The sequence below is a fragment of the Carettochelys insculpta genome, chromosome 3, assembly GCF_033958435.1.
Source record: "Carettochelys insculpta isolate YL-2023 chromosome 3, ASM3395843v1, whole genome shotgun sequence".
Lineage (NCBI taxonomy): Eukaryota > Metazoa > Chordata > Testudines > Carettochelyidae > Carettochelys > Carettochelys insculpta.
Window position 1 is genome coordinate 5698112 of NC_134139.1, and position 19279 is coordinate 5717390.

Below are 19279 nucleotides of genomic sequence, written 5' to 3' on the forward strand. Positions count from 1 at the left end.
TACATGTTCTTCTATCTGTGATCTTAATCTCTCAGTCGGTATCATCAGCACCTTACCTAGATGACTCATTAGGGCAATCGTTCTGTAGTTCTTGCACTCCAATGTACTTCCTTTCTTGGACATTGTTACTAGCACAGATCTTGTCCATTCCTTAGGTGCTTTCCCTTCTTTCCATGCTATATTACATAGTCGGTGTATTTCCTGAATCATGCTTTCTCCACCATATTTGATCATTTCTCCTGTGATCTTATCACTTCCAGGGCTCTTGTTGTTCTTTAGTTGTTTCCCTGCTTTTTCTACTTCCTCCTTTGAAATATCTGTCTCGCTCTCGATGCTCGGGGAGATCTCTCTTTCAATTCTTCAGTCTCTCTGAGATACTCAGGTCCAACTGTCCTTTGTATAGATCAGTGCAATATCTTGTCCATCGCTGCACAATCTTCTCCCTGTTCACGAGCACTTCTTCGTTCTCATCTTTGCTCACCATCTGCTTCGGTTGCCATTTCCTATTAATATTCCTAATTGTCTTATACACCTCCCTGGTCTTACATTGGCCGTAATACGTCCCAATATCTTCACGTTGCTGCTCTAACCATTTCTCCTTATCCCTTCTGGCTGCTTTCCTTATCTCATTGCATTTCATCCTATATTGCCATTCCACCATCTCAGAAACATCTCCTCTGATCTTCAACACTCTTTTCTCTTGAACCAACTTCAGTGTCTTCTGGGTAATCCACTTCTTGTTGATCTTTCTTCTTCTGGAACAGTCTGCTCAATTGCCTCTTCTGTAGCAATGGCTATCCCTGCGACTCTCTTATCTAGGTCTTTCTCTGTGGCAATATTCTTAAGCTTCTCTTCGAGCGCTGTTGTGTATGCATTCCCTGTTTCTTCCTCACATAGCCTCGCCACATCTCCTTTTCTTAAACTGTGTCTTACATTTTCTTTTGAGTTTTACCTTGATGGTTCCGACCACTAGACTGTGGTCTGAGTCTATATCCGCTCCTTGGAAAGTTCGGCACTGCTGTACTGATGTTACCCATCTTCTTCTTATCAAAATCATATCTATAATGTTCTTGGACTTCCGTCATTTGATTGCCATGTCCACTTCCTACAGTCCTTTTGTTGGAATCTCATGTTGCAAATCACCATCTCATGCTCTGTGGCAAACTCCAACAGTTTCTCACCTCATTTGTTTCTTTCTCTCTCTATATCCACATCTTCCCATGACTCTCTCCCAACCTCCATTATCTGTTCCAACCTTCGCATTACAATCTCCTCTGATGATCAACACATCTTTCTTCAGTATCTCCTCCACCATCTTTGTCAAGTCTTTATAAAATAGCTCAATCGCTTCCTCTGTACTGTCTGACATAGGCGCATACACCTGAATGACTGAGATGTTGAACGGTTTTGCTTTGAATCACGCGACCATCATTCTTGCACTCACTGGTTTGTATCCTAATAATGCCCTCCTAGCTGTTTTGCTAAGAAGGAATCCAACTCCAACTTCATGCTTTGTTTTGCTTCCTGACCAAGTGAATGGCATCAGATTTCATGTGTATTGTTGATGGTCAGCACATCGACACACACCTGACCAACCACGAAAGCTCATCATTTAAATTCTTTTGTTAGTCTTTAAAGTGCTACTGGACTGTTTTTTTGTTTTGATAGTATATACACTAGCACAGCTTTTTCTCTCTGATACCTGTTAAACTTGGTGAACCAACTTCCACCCTTGTTAAAATACTATTGAAATCAAATGTATTATTATGTCAAGTCACATGATTTTTGAACAGAGGTAAGGTAAGAAAATATGGAAGACATCACAGATACAATATTAACTATTACTTCTGTGTAATATTCTCCTTGTAAATCTCCTGTAGTTCAAAAGGAGTACTGAAGAAGGAAAAAGTTGAAGAAACATAGCAGAAAGGCCTATTAGAAATACTTTACAGAAAAAAAAATCAAACAGAAGACTATAAGCTTACTCTAAAATTCAAGTAGTTAAGAATATTTTGAAAATGTAACTTTCATCAGTACTGATTTTCCATATAAAATTGTGCAAGTGTCTAAACTATAAATACCTAATCTAACCATAGATTCTTTTTTTATTAAAAAAAAAAAAAAGGAAGATAAAAGGCATCTCAGCAAAGCAATTAAAGATTTCTACTTTCATTAAGTGTTTTCACTGCTACTTACCCTAAAGTTCTGAATGCTGACTGGTCCAAATGAACTGGCCTTCTGTCTCGATTAAAACCAAGTTGCGGCCTCCAAGGCTTACCATTATTATTGTTTTTTTCCCAGTCACCTGGTTTCAGAACTGGCGGAGGTTTTCTGAATATTAAAAAAATAGGGGACAAACAGTAGTTTCTTTCTACATGCAGCACGATAAATAAAAATAAAGGGAAAAGATGACAATTACTTACTTTGCTCCAGGTAACAATACAGCCTTGAAAACAAAGTCCTCTTGAAATTGTGGATCTTTGAAATTGATACTAAGAGAAAGAAGGATTAGAGATGGTTACACTGGATATACATTTGGCCTGATAAGCAAGACCAAACTATCCTAACGAACCAGTAATTTGCTGCATTATTTATAGTGATGCAGTGTACTTAAATTGAATTATTTTTTCTAATAGCTGAGTTATTAGTTTTTGTTTATCCATCTAGCCCAAAACTTCCAGCAAAGAGTGCAAGCAGGGGCATGTGGGGTACACTGGCTCAGACAGCCCCCAGCACAGTAAACTTTTTCAAATCTGGCATTCTATCAGCCGGAACTCGCAAATAACCAGGATTTTAACCATAAGTTAATTTTAGTTATGTTCTCTATAAGTACAGTATAGGGAAAGTAAATACAAATAATTACAGCAAATACAGTATAAAGTTACAGTATACAATACCACTGTTGTTGGCAATTAAAGCGCTCTGCATACATTTTTTTTTGTTTCTTAATATCCCATCTTGTTTTTCTTTAGTGCTATGTATTGCTATGTAAACCTCTCTGTTATCCAGCATATTTGAATATCCAGCAACCTCCTGGCCCCAGGGCTGCTGGATATGAAACCATTTACTGCACTGCAAAAGGATGCCCCTCTGCCTGCCCTAGAAACCAGCTCAAGAATGAATGTGGAGTTGTTAGTTCCATATGCAACAGGCAAAGGGCACCTTGCAAGCACTTACACATATTAGACCCAAATGAAGGCTCTAAGAAGACCATTTATTTTAGAACTCATCTTCGGGATCCTATGTAGCAATAGGGCGAAAGCAATCCTGTGGTGCAGTAGCAAATCCATAGGCAGTCAAGGAAAACAAGGGGACTGAAGATCCCACAGCTGGTATTTCCCATTCTAGCAGAAGTTGGCAATGGAGGAGGTGGTCATGTTTGCTTGGTGAGCGGACAGATGTTGAGACTTAGACTGTAGGCACTTTGGGTCAGGGACAGTCTTAGGTGTTGCACTAGCCCAGAACAAACACAGTGGGGTGCTAGTCTCTGACTAGGGCTCCTAGGTGCTATGGGAATATAAACAAACAAGAAAAGTAAGCAAGGGGGAAAAGAAAAAAAAAAGGCTGGATGAGACAGTAAATATAGGAAATCTTTTTATTAATCAGTATTTGATATTTGCGTGTCTGCAATAATTTTCCCTTCAGAAAAAGGAGAGGGAAGGAGTATTGAAAGGAAGTGACAGCTGGACACTCAAGTGTGGGAAGAACCTGTTGGCCAATTAGCAAAAGGGTTGGTGGGAATCTCTTCCATGGTCCAATACAGTTTCCCCCTTGCATTTGATGGAGAAAGCCCCCTTACCCAATTGAGCTACCTGTTATTCCATTATGTGGATATGTAACCTGGCTTCAGTGCTATTCCATAGATCCTGTACTGTAAGCTGATCGAGGTGATGGAGAACTTTGTTCTGGCTATCCTGGACCAGTGGAACAACTTCTAGAACTGGGGATGGTGGGGTGGAAAGGTATGCCCCTTCTCCCCAAAGGCGTGCTGGGCACAGTTCTGGCATACCTGAGGATATGGCAACTCCAGCTTGGCCTTAACCAAGAAAGGTCTGATGCAGACTGATGCAAGTCATTCTGAAGAGGTGTTGCATGACGACAAGCAACCAAAGTCTACACTCCTGGTTCTTCTACCCCTTGATTACACAGGGCTAGTCTACACTAAGGAAATAAGTCTATTTCAGATACTCTGTTCTAGCTATGGCAATTGCGTAGTGCAAGGGAAAGTCAGAAGACAGAAGGAAAAGTTGCTGAAAGCTAGAGGGATGTTGACTGGAAAGAACAGCAAGATAGTGTTATGAGTCTTGACACAAATCAGGGTCAAAGCCTTTGGTATCTCACAGGAACACAGCAACAAGGAAGGAAAGGCTTTACAGAAGCAAAAAGATTATTTTTACTATAGTCGACTAGGGGAGGCTCAGAGGAAGATATCACCTGAAACTACTCAGGATTTGTTACTGGAAAGTGACCAAACTCCTATTGGATCATGTCGTCCTTTTGATGGATATCTTGACGGGCAACATTCTGAATATTTCAGTCTTCAATTGCCAGCAAGCATGGTACTACCTGAGCCACGCTATCTCCCATTTGAGAGTAGGGGGGCATCCAGACCATGACTGATTTTCACTGTCTCAGATATTGTACATATCTCCAGAAGTGAAAGGTTAGCATCAGACACTCATTACAAGGTAACAATTTAAAGTAAATCAGAATGACCTACAACATCCCAGTTCTAAATCAATTCACTGTAAAGTGCATGAGTAATTCAATCTTCTGTGACCAAATATTTAGTCTTGGAAGCTTGATGAATAAAGACCATCATGGTTAAGGCAAAGTCCAAATTTATTCCTAGGTGTGCTGCAGCAAAAAGTAGGCCAAATCAAAAGTAATACAACTAGAGCTGAAGAGTTCACAGAGTGGAAGATATAGGGGTTTTTTTGGGACTTGGTCTTCTCTGAGATCAGTCAGTCTGTGCCAATGCTATTAGCCAGGCTCTGCCAACAATGATCCAGGCTTACGCATGCAAAGTAGGCCTATAAACACTACCAGGTGCCACCAACCTCAGAGAGGAAGCTGGAATGACAGAATACAAGAGGACTGCCATATATCAGCACATGGATTCTCCATGAGGACTCCAATTTACAGATGAAAAGTGGTTCCATTCTCATAGGAGAATCCATCTGTCAGCCTCTGGCATGGCTACAGGGACAGAGAAAGCAATAGCACAAAAGGCACAGAAGACTAAGAGGAACAGACAGATTCACTTTAATCATCAAATGAAGGTATGAAGTCAGAACAGCAGAAAAAAAAAAGACACAGGAAAAAGAACGAGCCTCAGTAATGATGGCATTTATTCTTAAGGGGAAATGGCCTTCAGGATCCACTGACCAAAGGAGTTTTCAGCAGATGTCTGTACCATGACATAACAAGGCAGCATGTTGGTCCATGCTGGTCCAGCAGTGCCTTGTTCCAGCTTCCTGCTGAGGACTGGGAATCTGAATGTTCAAAGAGTGCAAGGGGGTCTAGAGAAGGCAGGTGGGAAGCAACCTAATACTGCGCCCTCTACTTAGGACCGGAGACCAGTGTTCGCAGTATAGGTCAGGTGGTAAATCCCCCTCTGCACTTTGGAGCTGCTAGGATATGATTGCTAGTAAAAGGAGAAGAGTATCAGGTAGCTGGGAAAGACACAGAAATGAATTTTGTCTTCTGGATTTTTGTCTCTTGGAGGGTCTTATTAAAAACAAACAAACAAAAAAAAACCCTCCATTACCTGGCCCCCAGCCCTTATGGGGAGAATAAAGATGTGGGTGAAGAAAGCCAACTGGAGAAAACTTGTTATACCACATTTCTATAGGTGTAAGCCCTTTTGTTTGCTTGAAGATGTAACAATGTCTAAAGCCCAATGAGTGGAAGGACATGAATCCTGGAAATGGGAAAGCATCTCAGACCACATTAGACTGACACTGAGTTCGATTCATTGAGAAATGGTAATTTTAGATGACCTTTGCATAGCAGAACAGATCAAGCAATAGATGGCTTTCTAAAAAACTTAAGACAAACTGTAAGGGCCCTAGAGTCAGGGAGAAAGGAAAATTCCTCGCTTACATGGAAACGAGAATGAACACTTAGAATTGCTCCTCAGTTTAACCCCAAGGGCAAACTTTTTGGGGAAAGCTGTAGGAAGGGGCTTCTTTTCAATCAGGGACCTCAGTTCACCCATATGTCCCAAAGTACTGAGGGTGCACCTATTACACGCTGCAGTTTAATTTTAAATACTGCCAGTTTGACTATACTGATCTTTACCATTACAAATAAAAATCAGTTTGACTAAACACTCTGTAACACGGTTTCCCAAACTGAAGGGCGTGCCGCCTGTTGGGGGGCTGCAAAACAATCCAGCCCCCTCACGTCGCTCCCTCCGCCCGAAGAACAAGCCGGCCTTTGCTTCTGGCTCTCAGCCCTTGCCACTTTACATGGGCGACCCAGCGCAGCTGCTGTGAGCCGCAGGCACCTGGCGAAGACCCACATGGAGCTAGCTGCCTGCTGCAAAGGTGAGTGCATGTGAGTTGGGGAGGGGTGGAGAGCTAGTGTTGCCTGGGTTTGGGGAAGGGGAGGGGGTCGGGCAGGGGGACTTGTGGGGCTCAGGCAGCTGGCTCCAGCATCATGGGGCTCGGGCAGCTTGGGCTGGTGGGTGGGCAGGCGGCAGGCCCAGGCAGCACAGGACTCAGTTGGCTCAGACGGGTGGCTCTGGCAGTGCAGGCAGCTGGCACAGGCAGCTAGCCAGCTGGGGTTCCACTAGGTACCCACACTGGGCCATGAAAAACTAACATTTTTATATCAAGCATTTATGTTTAAATTACAGATTGAATTTTTTGTTAAGGGGGGGTTGGATGAGGGGTAAAAAAGAGGTGGGGGAATGCGAAAGGGTTTCTTGAAAATCTAAAGGGGGGCATGTGAAGCTGAAAAGTTTAGGAACCACAGCTCTATAAGCAGAATATCAGAAGTATATCCCTCCGTATTTTTAAAATGCAAATGAAGAATTCAACATGATGCTCCCAATGTATTTTTCCATGTCTACACTGTTTGGAGAACTCAGGTTCAGCAACCCATCACGAAGGTCATGCTTCATGTCGGAACACAAGGCAGTGAACAACATTTGTAGCTTTGGTTAAGTTTAATGTTTTGTTCACATGCATAAGAGATTGCTTCAGAATTTAATCTATTGCAAGGGACAGATTCTGTAGCAAGATCAGCCCAGCAAGATCAACATTGGGCCCAGATTGCTACATTCCAATACGCAGAAGAAAACCAAGAGAACACCCCACAACCACCAATACATTCACACAACATTAACTTACCTGATGGCAGAATTCTGTGTCAGGTCACGCAACGACGGAACAGGAGACTGCACTGTCCTAATGAAAGGGGGAAAAGAAATTACCAGCTTCACATTCCTGGAGACTATTGCCACAATTCAGACATTACTGTCTACAAAAAGCAGTTTAAAACAACTTTATTGCTTTACAATTTAAACAATGGCTAGTTTTTCCTTAATATTTTTAACAGCAGTTTCCGAAGGATGCAAGCATTTTCTTTCTAAGGGAAGTATAATATACTGGGTGCACAGTTCTCTCAGACCTCTCCCCTATTAACTAGCTGCACAGTGCCCCTTTAATTCGAGATCTCAACAACTTGACATGCAGCAGGAAACGGCTTGCGTCACCAATCAACAGTATACGCCTCTGAAGACAATAGCAATGAAAGCCCCATACCTGGGGTGATCGATTTCAGAATACAACATGACTTATTGAGTCAACCTTTAGGTGTGTCATCTCAGCTACGCAACCCCTTCTCCTGACTTGCATCTATGTTAGGAAATTTAGCAAAAACTTGCCACTGGTATACAGCTGCACCAATGATAGTACTTAACAAGGAGTTTCTGGCCAAGAGAAGATGAGAGGCTTTGCTGGGGGCAGGGAAAGCATACAAAGCCATGCCACCCCCTGCAGTGCAGAGAGCCATAGTGGAAAATCAGCTGCCTTGAGCGGTGCTGCTCCAGACCCGAGGGGTGGGTGGCAGGCTGGATTAAAAGGTTCTGTGGGCTGTACCTTGCCCTTCTCTGCCCTGGACAGAAAACTACTAAGCATGCTTTTCTCGGGGTTGATCTCTAGTGCAGTGGTTCCCAACGTGTGGTCCACAGACCCCTGGGGTCCACGAGGGTATTGCCAGGGGTCCGTGACAAAAATAAAAGAAATAAAAATGACCATAGAAAATAAGTTTTAAATAAGCTGCAGCATTACAATCAATTATTATTTTTAAACTAAACATCTTCTAATAATGTTATTTACTGCCATTTGAAAATCTGTGTTGAGGTTTCCTTTTCCATGTAATGAAGTGTACATAGTGGCTAGAACTGATGGGGGTCTGTGGGTGGTTTGGTGGGGATGATCGGGCGTGCCACAAACAGTTGTGGGGTTGGCTGGAGGTCCACATTAGTGAAAAGGTTGGGAACCACTACTCTAGTGCATTCAACAATAGCATGAAGACACACAGTGCTGCAACCTCGACATTAGACTGGAACAAGATTCCCCTAATCTGTTGAATGATGATCAAAGACCCGAAAACACAAGAGAGCAGATCCGCTTATGAACTCCTCCCTACTCCATGCACACTAGCTCTTCACCTGTTGAATCTTATCATACCATACATGCTGCACAATAGTCTCTTCATATCAAATACATCAGACCAGTCTCTCAGGCTATCTATGTCTAGGTAGGTAGGTAGGCAGGCATCCTTCAGTCTGCATAGACTATGGATCGCGCCCTTTAAAGTTTCAATTGAGGGCTTCATTTACAGCGTCTATTGTGACTATGAAGACCCACACGAGAGTGACAGTCCTTGCAGCATCTCTTGCAGATGTAGTGGGTGCCTGGCAAGTCCTTATTGTGTTTTCTGTGCACTTGCTTCTCCTCTGCTAGCTGTCTGATCTTCGTCTCGCCCTTCTGAAGGCCCTTGTGTAACCCCTGCCTCCATCTGCTGCGGTCATCTGCTAGTTCTTCCCAGTTGTCCAGCTCGATGTCTACCTCTCTGAGGTCTCTCTTGCAGACATCTTTGTAGCGCAACTGGGGGCAGCCGGGAGGTCTTTTGCCAGAGGCTAGCTCACCATACAGGATGTCTTTTGGAATCCTTCCATCATTCATCCTGTGGACGTGGCCAAGCCAGCGGAGCCGACGCTGCCTGAGGAGGGTGTGCACGGTTGGGATTCCAGCTTGCTCGAGGACGGCGGTGTTGGTCACTCTGTCCTTCCATGATATTCCAAGGATGTGCCTGAGGCAGCGCAAGTGGAAGACGTTCAGCCTCTTTTCCTGGCAGGCATACAGGGTCCAAGTCTCGCTGCCATAAAGGAGGGTGCTGAGGATGCAGGCTCTGTAGACTTGCATTTTGGTGTGAGTATACAGCTTGTTGTTATTCCACACTCTCTTGCTGAGTCTGGACAGAGTTGTGGCTCCTTTTCCCATCCTCCTATTTAGCTCAGTGTGCAACGACAGGGTGTCAGTGATGGTGGACCCGAGGTAAACGAACTCATGGACGACCTCTAATGTACAGTTGTCAATGCTGATTGATGGGGATTCAGCAACATCCTGACCGAGTACGTTTGTCTTCTTTAGGCTGATGGTAAGCCCAAAGTCCTTGCACGCTTTGGAGAACTGATCCAGTAGTTTTTGAAGCTGGTCTTCTGTGTGAGACACTACAGCAGCATCGTCTGCGAACAGCATGTCTCTGATGAGGACTTCTCGCACCTTAGACTTAGCTTTCAGCCTTGCAAGGTTAAACAGTTTCCCATCAGATCTTGTGTGCAGCAAGATGCCCTCTGTTGAAGATCCAAAGGCATGCTTCAGGAGGAGTGTGAAGAAGATCCCGAACAACGTCGGAGCAAGCACGCATCCTTGTTTGACGCCGCTCCTGATTCTGAAAGCATCCGATAATGTATGTCTACACTAGAACAATCTGTCAACAGAAGTTTCTGTAAGAAGATATCTTCTGACAAAACGTCTAATCAACAGATTGCGGCCAGACTGACAAGTGGACTGAGATCACGATCCGCTCTGTCGACAAAGAGCAGCCGGACTGCCTGGCCACTCTCTCGACAAAACAGCCAACCGGGAGCATAGCAGATAGGGCTGCCCCGTGTCCCGGAAGCCCTGTGTCAACAGAGGGCCCCCCAAAATATCCAGACTGGCTTTCTGTTGACAGACATCCTACCTCATAGGGGAGGGGCAGAATGCTGCCAAAAGAAGTGCCGTGTTCTTTCAATTTGCAGTCACCAGAACACCTTGGGAATCTGGACGTTCAGCGAGTTTTGTCGCCAAAATTCTCAGGTGTAGACATAGCCTCAGAGAAGGCAAATAATGTAATCAGGATGACCTCTGTTGATGTCATAAGCAATAAAGCCTCCTTCTTGAGCATGTGAAAGCCTGTTACCTTCCAGAATTCTTAAGCCAAATCCTTTCAAAGCAGAGATACACAATGGGATTGGAAAACCATAAACATCAGTTGAAGTTTTATACAGTAAATAGTCTGCAACCTGCTGTAAACTGTAAATGGCAATGCGACTTAACGCCAAGTATTCAGAGATGGCAGGTTTTCGCTGGAGAGTCAGAGTTTTGTTTTAATTTATACAAAGCTAAAGGAAGTATCCTGCAGCAGTGAACAATACAGATTGAAAGCTATACTCACTGATCTGGAAGAACTGCATTTTCATTCAGTGTAAGTTTTCCCTGGATTCCATGGCACAATTCAGGGGGTATGTCCATGGGCTACAGAAAAAAATTAATTTTCAGCTGAAGTAGACAGCCAGACCACTTCCTCCCATAAATGCAATAACCTTAGAACAAATGCAACCTACCTCTGTGCTACTGGATTTGTACAGCTCTAAAATAAAGTCACAAACCAAGTGATGTTTCCCAACAAAAAGAACATCACCACCAAGACTATTTCTTCTGTCTAGAATAAGAGAAAGAGGAAACTGTGTGATATTCAGCACAAGTGAGATCTAAAGCAGCCATAAGCAGGCTGGAAAAGCCACCTGGAATAATGCACCTACACAGAGCTCACATGTTGGGCATAAAAATTTCTATATCCTGACCGGACACACGCTGCCCAATGGAGAGGAGAAGCATATCCCCATTTGGCTTTACAAGTCTCACCACAGAAAATAACTAGGTGCTTTCTTTTGATTAAAATGTGTTCATCAGTAACTCATTCAGACGGTGTACTAGCTGCATCATTTCCTACAATAACTTGAAAATTGGACTGTGTTAAAATTCTGCTATGGATCTGTTTAATTTAAATAAGTGCAAGTGAAGGCTGAGAATTCTGTTTTTATGGCAAAGATCGCTCCATTTACAGCCCTCAAATTATTTGTACAGCTAAGGTTGCAGTTTGACATAAGGAAATCAATAGCAGCCATCTGTTATTATAGCCTGATCATTTGAGTTTTAATACTGTATGACAGAAAAGTACACTAATAATGATCACCTCAATGAACACAGTCATCATAATGAAATACCATAATTCTTACTTTCATCAGGAGTGAGGTCAGGATAAACCTCTTCCAGAGCAGCTCTAAGGCGGCGCTCATCAACGAATGGCAGTAGAGCAACGCCTAATAAAAACAAGCGATTAGTCAGAGATGGAAAACTTTCACACTCACTGAGCTAAGCCACCAAGTTACCCTGCTTGTCTTGCAACAAAAAATGGAACGGCTCTCCCCCTGCAGCCCCTTTCAATGGAAAAGTTCAAAGCAGTAAGTCAAAAGGATCCCGTTAACACACACAAAAAAGGGCCATTTTGTTCCATAATTTTCCAAATACTTTGAGAAAAGGGTTTTAAAAACAAAAGCAAAAATCACCTCAAAAGCAGTTTTGACAAATACAGAAATTTTCCACAGCTTCATACTGCATTAAGTTTCAGGGGGTAGTTGTGTTCATCTGTAGCTTCACAAGTAACAAGCAGTCCTGTGGCACTTTATAGACTTAAATTTATTAGGTCATGAGCTTTCGTGGGTGACAGGTGACTTCCTGTAGCCTGTTTGTGAGGACTCTGCCATGTCGTTGGAGATATTTATTGTTAACAGTGAGAAAAGGGGAATTTGTGGAATAAATGAACTGAACAATCTTTTCTTCTATGGTGCCTTGGTGATTTTTGCTGGTCCTCACTACAAACCCACAAACCCATCCATGGTGACAGTTTTACTGGATTATTGAAATCTATTGCTTGCTACTGACACTCGGTTCTTTGAAATGTTTAGTTGAAACAGTGCCGTTTAAAAATAATGGATGACTGTGAAGTTGTTGCAAATAGTCAGTCTAAGGCTGTGTCTACACACGCCTCCTCTGAAAGGGGGAGCATATTAATGACGCAGTTTGGAAGATGGGGCGTTTGAAGTCGGGCGGGGGGGGGGGGTCCTTTCAAAAGGCTCCCGTCTACACAGGCGGCGTGTGCTCCAAAAGCGGCACTTGCAAATTGCACGTTGCAACCCTTATACTAACCAGGAACTGCATACTGATGTCACCACACCATTAGTATCTTCCGAACTGCCTCATTAACAAGCCCCCTCCTTTTGGAAGGGGCATGTGTAGACACAGCTGAAGCCTTTACACTTAAAGGGAATCTTAAGTACAATTTCAAAAATGAGCTTGATTCGTCATTCTTCTCACTCTATTATTCAGTTAATCAATCATTTACACTTTTTTCAGCAAGGATGCAGATCCAATTCCAAGTTACCAAAAAAACTAAGACTGACTGCGCTTAGAGCTGGGTGGCCTGCGATCCAGCAAAATTCTTAGTTTGGATGTACCCGACATGGTTCTCTATTCTTAACAGCATTGTTCACAGGGACCTAGTGAACTATTGATTGAATAGAATACAATCCATGAATTAAATGCAAAGGAGACAAAAGACAAGTATGTAGTAATACTGAAAGAACAGAAAAATGATTAATCTATTTCAGGCCAAATTTACCAGTTCAGAATAATTGCTAAAATTACTATTAACTGCTAGTGCCAAGTCAGTTACTGAATCATAATTTGCTCTTCATATGAATTTTTTTTTTAAATCTGTTGTAAAACAATCTTTCTTTCCTTAAACAAGGCATACAAATATGACATATCTCCTTAATCATCATCTAGTTAATATCCGTTCCTACACTTTGTTCACTTTTTCCAGACACCCCCAAAACACGAAGATCAGGGTTCCAAGTTCAAATAGAGAAAGATCTTAAACTTCACCTTGCCAAGCAAATTTCTTCCCATTCAAATCAATAGCAAAATCTTCAGGATAGAAGTCAATTATACTTGATTCCTACATTTGAGAAAAATCAAGACCATTAAAAGCAAGTAGGAAGTAGATTCACAAATCTGTACAGAGCTGGATAAATTGTCTCTGTTCCTTTGCCTGCTTAACACAACATTGGCACAATTAATATGGCTATTAAACAGGAACAGAGGGTATTATAAAACACAGTGCAAGCCAGAAGGCTGTAGGGAGCACCCCATAGACCCAAAAGAGTCAAGGACTGACAAGACAAACAAGATAGACTTTTGTGGGCGTTCAGAACAACAGAGCAAGGCCTTTGCTCCTGAAAGAATTTGCAAGGTTGCTGGAAGCAGAGGAGATCTTGTTTTTGCTTTTTGGGAAATGGGGAATCAGGAAGTCTTTTGATATATTCAAATACTTGAAACAAAAAGACCCCCATGTCACAAGGCTGCATGACCAGACACGTAAAATTATTACTTTCCTCGGCAGTATTATTCCCTTAGGACAACGGGGTAGCAAAAAAAGACTCTTACTGGATCAGTCATTAGCTTCCGCCATGTTGGTGGTAGAAAGTTACCGCTAGCAGCTGGAAATACTCCCATGAGTTGTTCAAGTGGCCTGAACTGCCAAAACAAACAGGACAAAACATGAGTGACTTTCAACAACCTTGTAAAAGACAAAATTATAAAACCAATCTCTCTTACCGGTTTTGTACCCTTCTCAAAGTCTGAGGGCAGATCTGCAATACCTTCAAAGTCGGAGGCAAATGGCGCATAATGGAAAGGATAGTACCACTTCCAGGAAGCACAACCCTAGTTTTGGAAGACAAGAGACTAATAAATGATACAGCTCAGAAGAGTCACATATGCTATTAGTGGCCATCTAAAGAGGACTAAACAGTGTTCTAGCCACGTGTCATAGGTATGAGTAAGATTCTGTCAAGGATATTTTCACTAAAAGGCAAGGACAGGTTGCAGACAAAAATCCACGGAAACCTGCAACCAGTCCCTGACTTTTACTAAAAATACCAACATGGGGGAAATGGACAAACAGAGCACCATCAGAGGCTTGCAGCTGCTCCAGCCCTGCCACTGCTGCCCCAGAAGCCTGGGATGGCACCTAGGCTTACCTCAACAGCTGCCTCAGCCCCAGTGGTGTTTCAGAAGCATGGGCAGCTACTGCTGTTCCAGCCCCAGGGACTGGTCCAAGTTGCTGAAATGGTGTGGGAACATTAAGAGTGGGGTGCTGACACCTCCTCTCATCCCCCCAGCTGAGGCTGGGAGCAAAGCCCTGGCATGTGGGGCCAGCAGCCAGGACCCAGAGGCAACAGCCAAGCTTATGGCATGTAGGGAGGCAGCCAAGACTTCAGATGCTAGGCCAGAAGCCTGGGGAGGGCTGCAGCACCCCTTGCTCCGACACCTATGAGTTGCTGTTTCAAAAGTCATGGAGGCCCCAGGAAGTCAATAAATCCATGACATCCAAGACAGAATTGTATCCTTAGTTGCAGAACTGGGAAAATTACCTCTCAGGTTCGCTGAGGAAAAATATTTGCTAGTTCTAAGTATCTTTTGGAATTGGGCTACTCCATGAGATTTTGGGTCAAAGATGAACAGATGGATGGATGATTGTGAAGTTGTTGCAAATAGTCAGTCTAAGGCTGTGTCTACACATGCCTCCTCTGAAAGGGGGGCATATTAATGACGCAGTTTGGAAGATGGGGCTTTTGAAGTCGGGCGAGGGGGGGTCCATGGCAGAAGGCCATTTGGTTAAACTCAATGGGCACCAAAGTAGACCACAGGGACTTCCTGAACGACTTTTGAGACAAAGTCTTATGTGAGTACATCCTTTTATGCTTGTCACCAGAGACAGAACAGTTTCCATCCAGAAACACATCCAGTAAAAGTTCTCTGAACAGTACTCCAACAGCCATGGTTGCCAAAGTAGTGAACTTACTCATGAAAGAATGACTTTTCCTCCATTACACACATACCCTCCCTCTTCTCACAATGCACATATCTAGTTCTGGCTCTAGCTCTTCATCTTTTACTGTGTATTAGAATGAACAGAGGTCACTTTACCAGAAGTAGTTACTACTGACTGTAGTTTCTGCATATTCCCCTGGAGTGATGTGTTTCTGGAATGAGTGCTTCAGACTCTTCTGAAAAGCCAGGCCACACCATTTCCTTTCAGCACTGAATGATTGTGATTACAGGAGAGCCACGCTGCTCTAAGTGCCACACCACCAAAGAGCAGACAACTCAAGACGATTAAAAGGTAGGAGGGATGTATGACTGTGTGTAGGCAACTATCTTGACGAACTATAGTCATAAGTAACCTCTTCTCTCATATTTGAGGTGGATTCTACATATCCAGTATTGGCCCAAAGATGGTAAGCCAAGGTATTCTAAATAGCAACTGCTAAGCTGCCTTTTTATGGCATCTGCTTGAGTTGTCATGAAAAAACCAGTGTTTGTAACTATGCGAAAAGAACTCCATGTTGCATCCTGGAAATATCCAGTATGGAAACATTTATTAGGCAGACAGTTGCCGTCTTGGTATTCATTAAATGAGCCAAAACGTATACAGAGAGAGATTGAGACATTACATAATAATGTAGCAGGTTTTGATACATAATGTCTAAGTGGATAAAATTAAGTGGAAACTGTATTCCCTCAATACTAATAACCTGCATATCCAAGTATCTAAGTGACTTCAAAATCTTGGTCCTATTTAAGCAAAAAGTTTAAAAGTGTCACATAACCTTTAGCATATGAAGCCATGTCTCCCTAGGCAGCATGTGATACAGAGGAAAGGAGCTAGAATTATAATTGCAACTTTGGAGAGAAAATTAGTATGTAGTCATTGGACTACTTCGTTAAAGCTCACAACTCCCCCTCCTCCCACATGTTAACGTGATGAAGAATGCTCTTTTAAGGCAAAAGATGGAACAAAGAACCATCACTTGAGGACTCAAACAGTGTCTCAAACAACCTGAACAACACTGAGCTAAGATCCCATGATGGGAAATGATCTTTGATGGAACAGAAGAGGTGTTATTTTTGTGGCAACAAAGTTTAACTTTTCTTTCTCAACTTTCTTTATAATATCAGGGTTGCAGCCCAGGAAAAGCCTGTTACGCCACACCCCATGCTAAGTGTTCGAAGGTACAAGTTAACTTTGCTGCAACTTCAAAACATTTTTCTTTTGTATGTAATAGAAGCATTATGTGTCCCACCCCACACATACACCCTGGTTACATTTCCCCCTTATCTTAGAAGGCACCAGGAAGAGATTACAAGTGAATTCACCCAGAAAAGAAACAAAGTGGTCCTATAAAAGAGTATAACAAGAAGCAAAAGTCTACAATTTCACCTCCAACTCAAAGTAAATGAAGAGGACTTTTTTGGTATTTTGGGTACAAAACTATACTGAGATTGTAATTCTCAGTTTCAATCACTCCTAGGACTTTAGTAATACAAGTTTTAGAAATTAAAGCAAGCAATTAAGGAAAGCAATTCTTACATTTCCGATAGCTGCCTCTGTGGGGAAAAAAAAATCGTATTTGGAATTGCTCTTGCCCCCACAGATTTAAATGCCCAATCTTGCAACTGCCACATAGGCAGTCTCAGAGAGGTAGCCGTGTGAGTGATTCTAAAGGGACTCGACAGGTAAATAAGCTTTTGAAAGTCTAAATATGTACTCGTCATAAAGGTAAGCAGGATCAAAAGCAGCTCACAGGCCCTCAATGTGTGCACTGTATCAGAGAGATAGCTGAGTTAGGCTACGTCTACACGTGAAGCCAACATCGAAATAGCTTATTTCGATGTAGCAACATCGAAATAGGCTATTTCGATGAATAACGTCTACACGTCCTCCAGGGCTGGCAACGTCGATGTTCAACTTCGACGTTGCGCGGCACCACATCGAAATAGGCGCTGCGAGGATACGTCTACACGCCAAAGTAGCACACGTCGAAATAAGGGTGCCAGGCACAGCTGCAGACAGGGTCACAGGGTGGACTCAACAGCAAGCCGCTCCCTTAAAGGGCCCCTCCCAGACACAGTTGCACTAAACAACACAAGATCCACAGAGCTGACAACTGGTTGCAGACCCTGTGCCTGCAGCATGGATCCCCAGCTGCCGCAGCAGCAGCCAGAAGCCCTGGGCTAAGGGCTGCTGCCCACGGTGACCATAGAGCCCCGCAGGGGCTTGAACGTCGAAGTAGGGAGCTATTCCGATCCCCTCATGAGGTTAGCGACTTCGACGTCTCGCCGCCTAACGTCGAAGTTAACTTCGAAATAGCGCCCGACGCGTGTAGCCGCGACGGGCACTATTTCGAAGTTAGTGCCGCTACTTCGAAGTACTGTGCATGTGTAGACACAGCTTTAGTCTGTTATCTTCAAAAACAACAAGTAGTCCTGTGGCACGTTATACACTAACAGATATTTTGGAGCATAAGCTTTTGTGGGCAAAGACCTGCTTCAAGCCCACCAAAGTTTACGCTCCAAAATATCTGTTAGTTTATAAGGTGCCACAGGACTTCTTGTTGTTATTGTATGTACTGTTTAGCATCAGATATTGAGCTTTATATTAAGCATGGAGCCAGGAAAGTGACCAAAAACAACCAACCAGAATAAGTCTACACAGACACTGTACCTAACTACATCGATGTAAGCCTCTCCTGAAGGTGGAGTTAGATCAGTGCAGAAGGCACTTACACAGACAGAAGCAAGGCTGTGTGGTTTACACTGACACAATTAGCTTGACAAACTGTCTACCTCAACCTGTGTAGTGCAGAGCAGGGCTCTAGATTTGTTTGGTTAAGTTAGTGGAACTTCTTTATGGAATCTTGCCAGTTTAAAACTTTTCATTTTGGCTTATTTGCACCAATAAGTTATTAGGCATCCGCTTGACTGATTGAAAAAGGGTCCTCACACACACACAAGCTACACCACTCTAAACTGACATAAAAGCCACACCTCCGGTTAAAGCTGTACAATTGTGTGTAGTCCAGCATAATTTCATTTCCAACAAATAGCCCTGAGGGGATTCTGCAAGTTTATTTGTCAAAAAACAAAAGTGTGCACAGAAAAGAGAGGTACCACTACTAATAAAAAGGCAGGTACTACTACTGAACTAGATTTCCAATCTACTACATATTCGAGAAATGCTGCACATCTGTGTGGTCATCCATCTGTCTGAGAATCTGTTTGTTCAAGAACTTCTCCTAAACCTAAACAGTAAAAGCTAGGACCACCACATTTGCTGTGGAGCTTCCTTTCATCATTACTTAATGCAATGTCAGAGTTTGATTGTGCCAGAACAATGGGAGGTACGTGGAGATTGTTTATTATCAAACGGAAAGGGAGGAGTGAAATAGCAGGGGCAGTTATTTTAACAAATGACCACAGGTGGGAGGCAAGTGCCCCAGCCCTGGGGAACCGCCAATGGGTGGGCTGCACAGCCCCCGCTGCCCCCAGGGAGAAGCCAGCCACCCCGAGACTCCTGAGGCCTCCCTCCCCTTCATGCCCTGTGTCCTCCTCACCCCTCATCCTGACACCTGCATGCCACCCCTGCCAAACCCTTGTCCTGATTCCTACACCCTCCCCGACCACATCCACAGCCCCGAAGGATCCGGTAACACTGGGTAAAGTCTTCTATTGGCTGAGCCTCTTCAGTCCAGCACCCTCAGGACCTGATCAGTGCTGAACAAGAGGACTAGGCAAACCACAATAGATCTATTTTATCTTATCTATTACTGGGCTCTTAGAAGACATTTGGGGTAAATTAGAACTAAATAAGATCAGAGAACAATGAGAGCCAGGATTGATGGCTGTCAACAAATTGTATGGGACTACGGGCAGCTTGGCCACACCCATAACAACTGGTTGTCCAGCTAACTAAAATAAATGCTGATTACGGATGTGGCCAGACAAGAGAGCTCCAGACCAGAGATGTTTAA

General features: G+C 43.3%; 1 protein-coding gene across 1 annotated transcript in view; it reads right to left on the reverse strand.

The window, feature by feature from the left end:
* Positions 1-19279, reverse strand: part of XRN2 (5'-3' exoribonuclease 2) — a 100025-nt gene that overhangs the window by 30986 nt on the left and 49760 nt on the right. Inside the window, exons 18-26 of the mRNA XM_074989293.1 lie at positions 14022-14129; positions 13851-13940; positions 13290-13362; positions 11582-11665; positions 10907-11004; positions 10738-10817; positions 7359-7415; positions 2424-2492; positions 2197-2331 (exon numbers count right to left, since the gene is read on the reverse strand). Coding sequence (XP_074845394.1) covers positions 2197-2331; positions 2424-2492; positions 7359-7415; positions 10738-10817; positions 10907-11004; positions 11582-11665; positions 13290-13362; positions 13851-13940; positions 14022-14129 — 794 coding nt within the window. The remainder of the gene's footprint in view (positions 1-2196; positions 2332-2423; positions 2493-7358; positions 7416-10737; positions 10818-10906; positions 11005-11581; positions 11666-13289; positions 13363-13850; positions 13941-14021; positions 14130-19279) is intronic.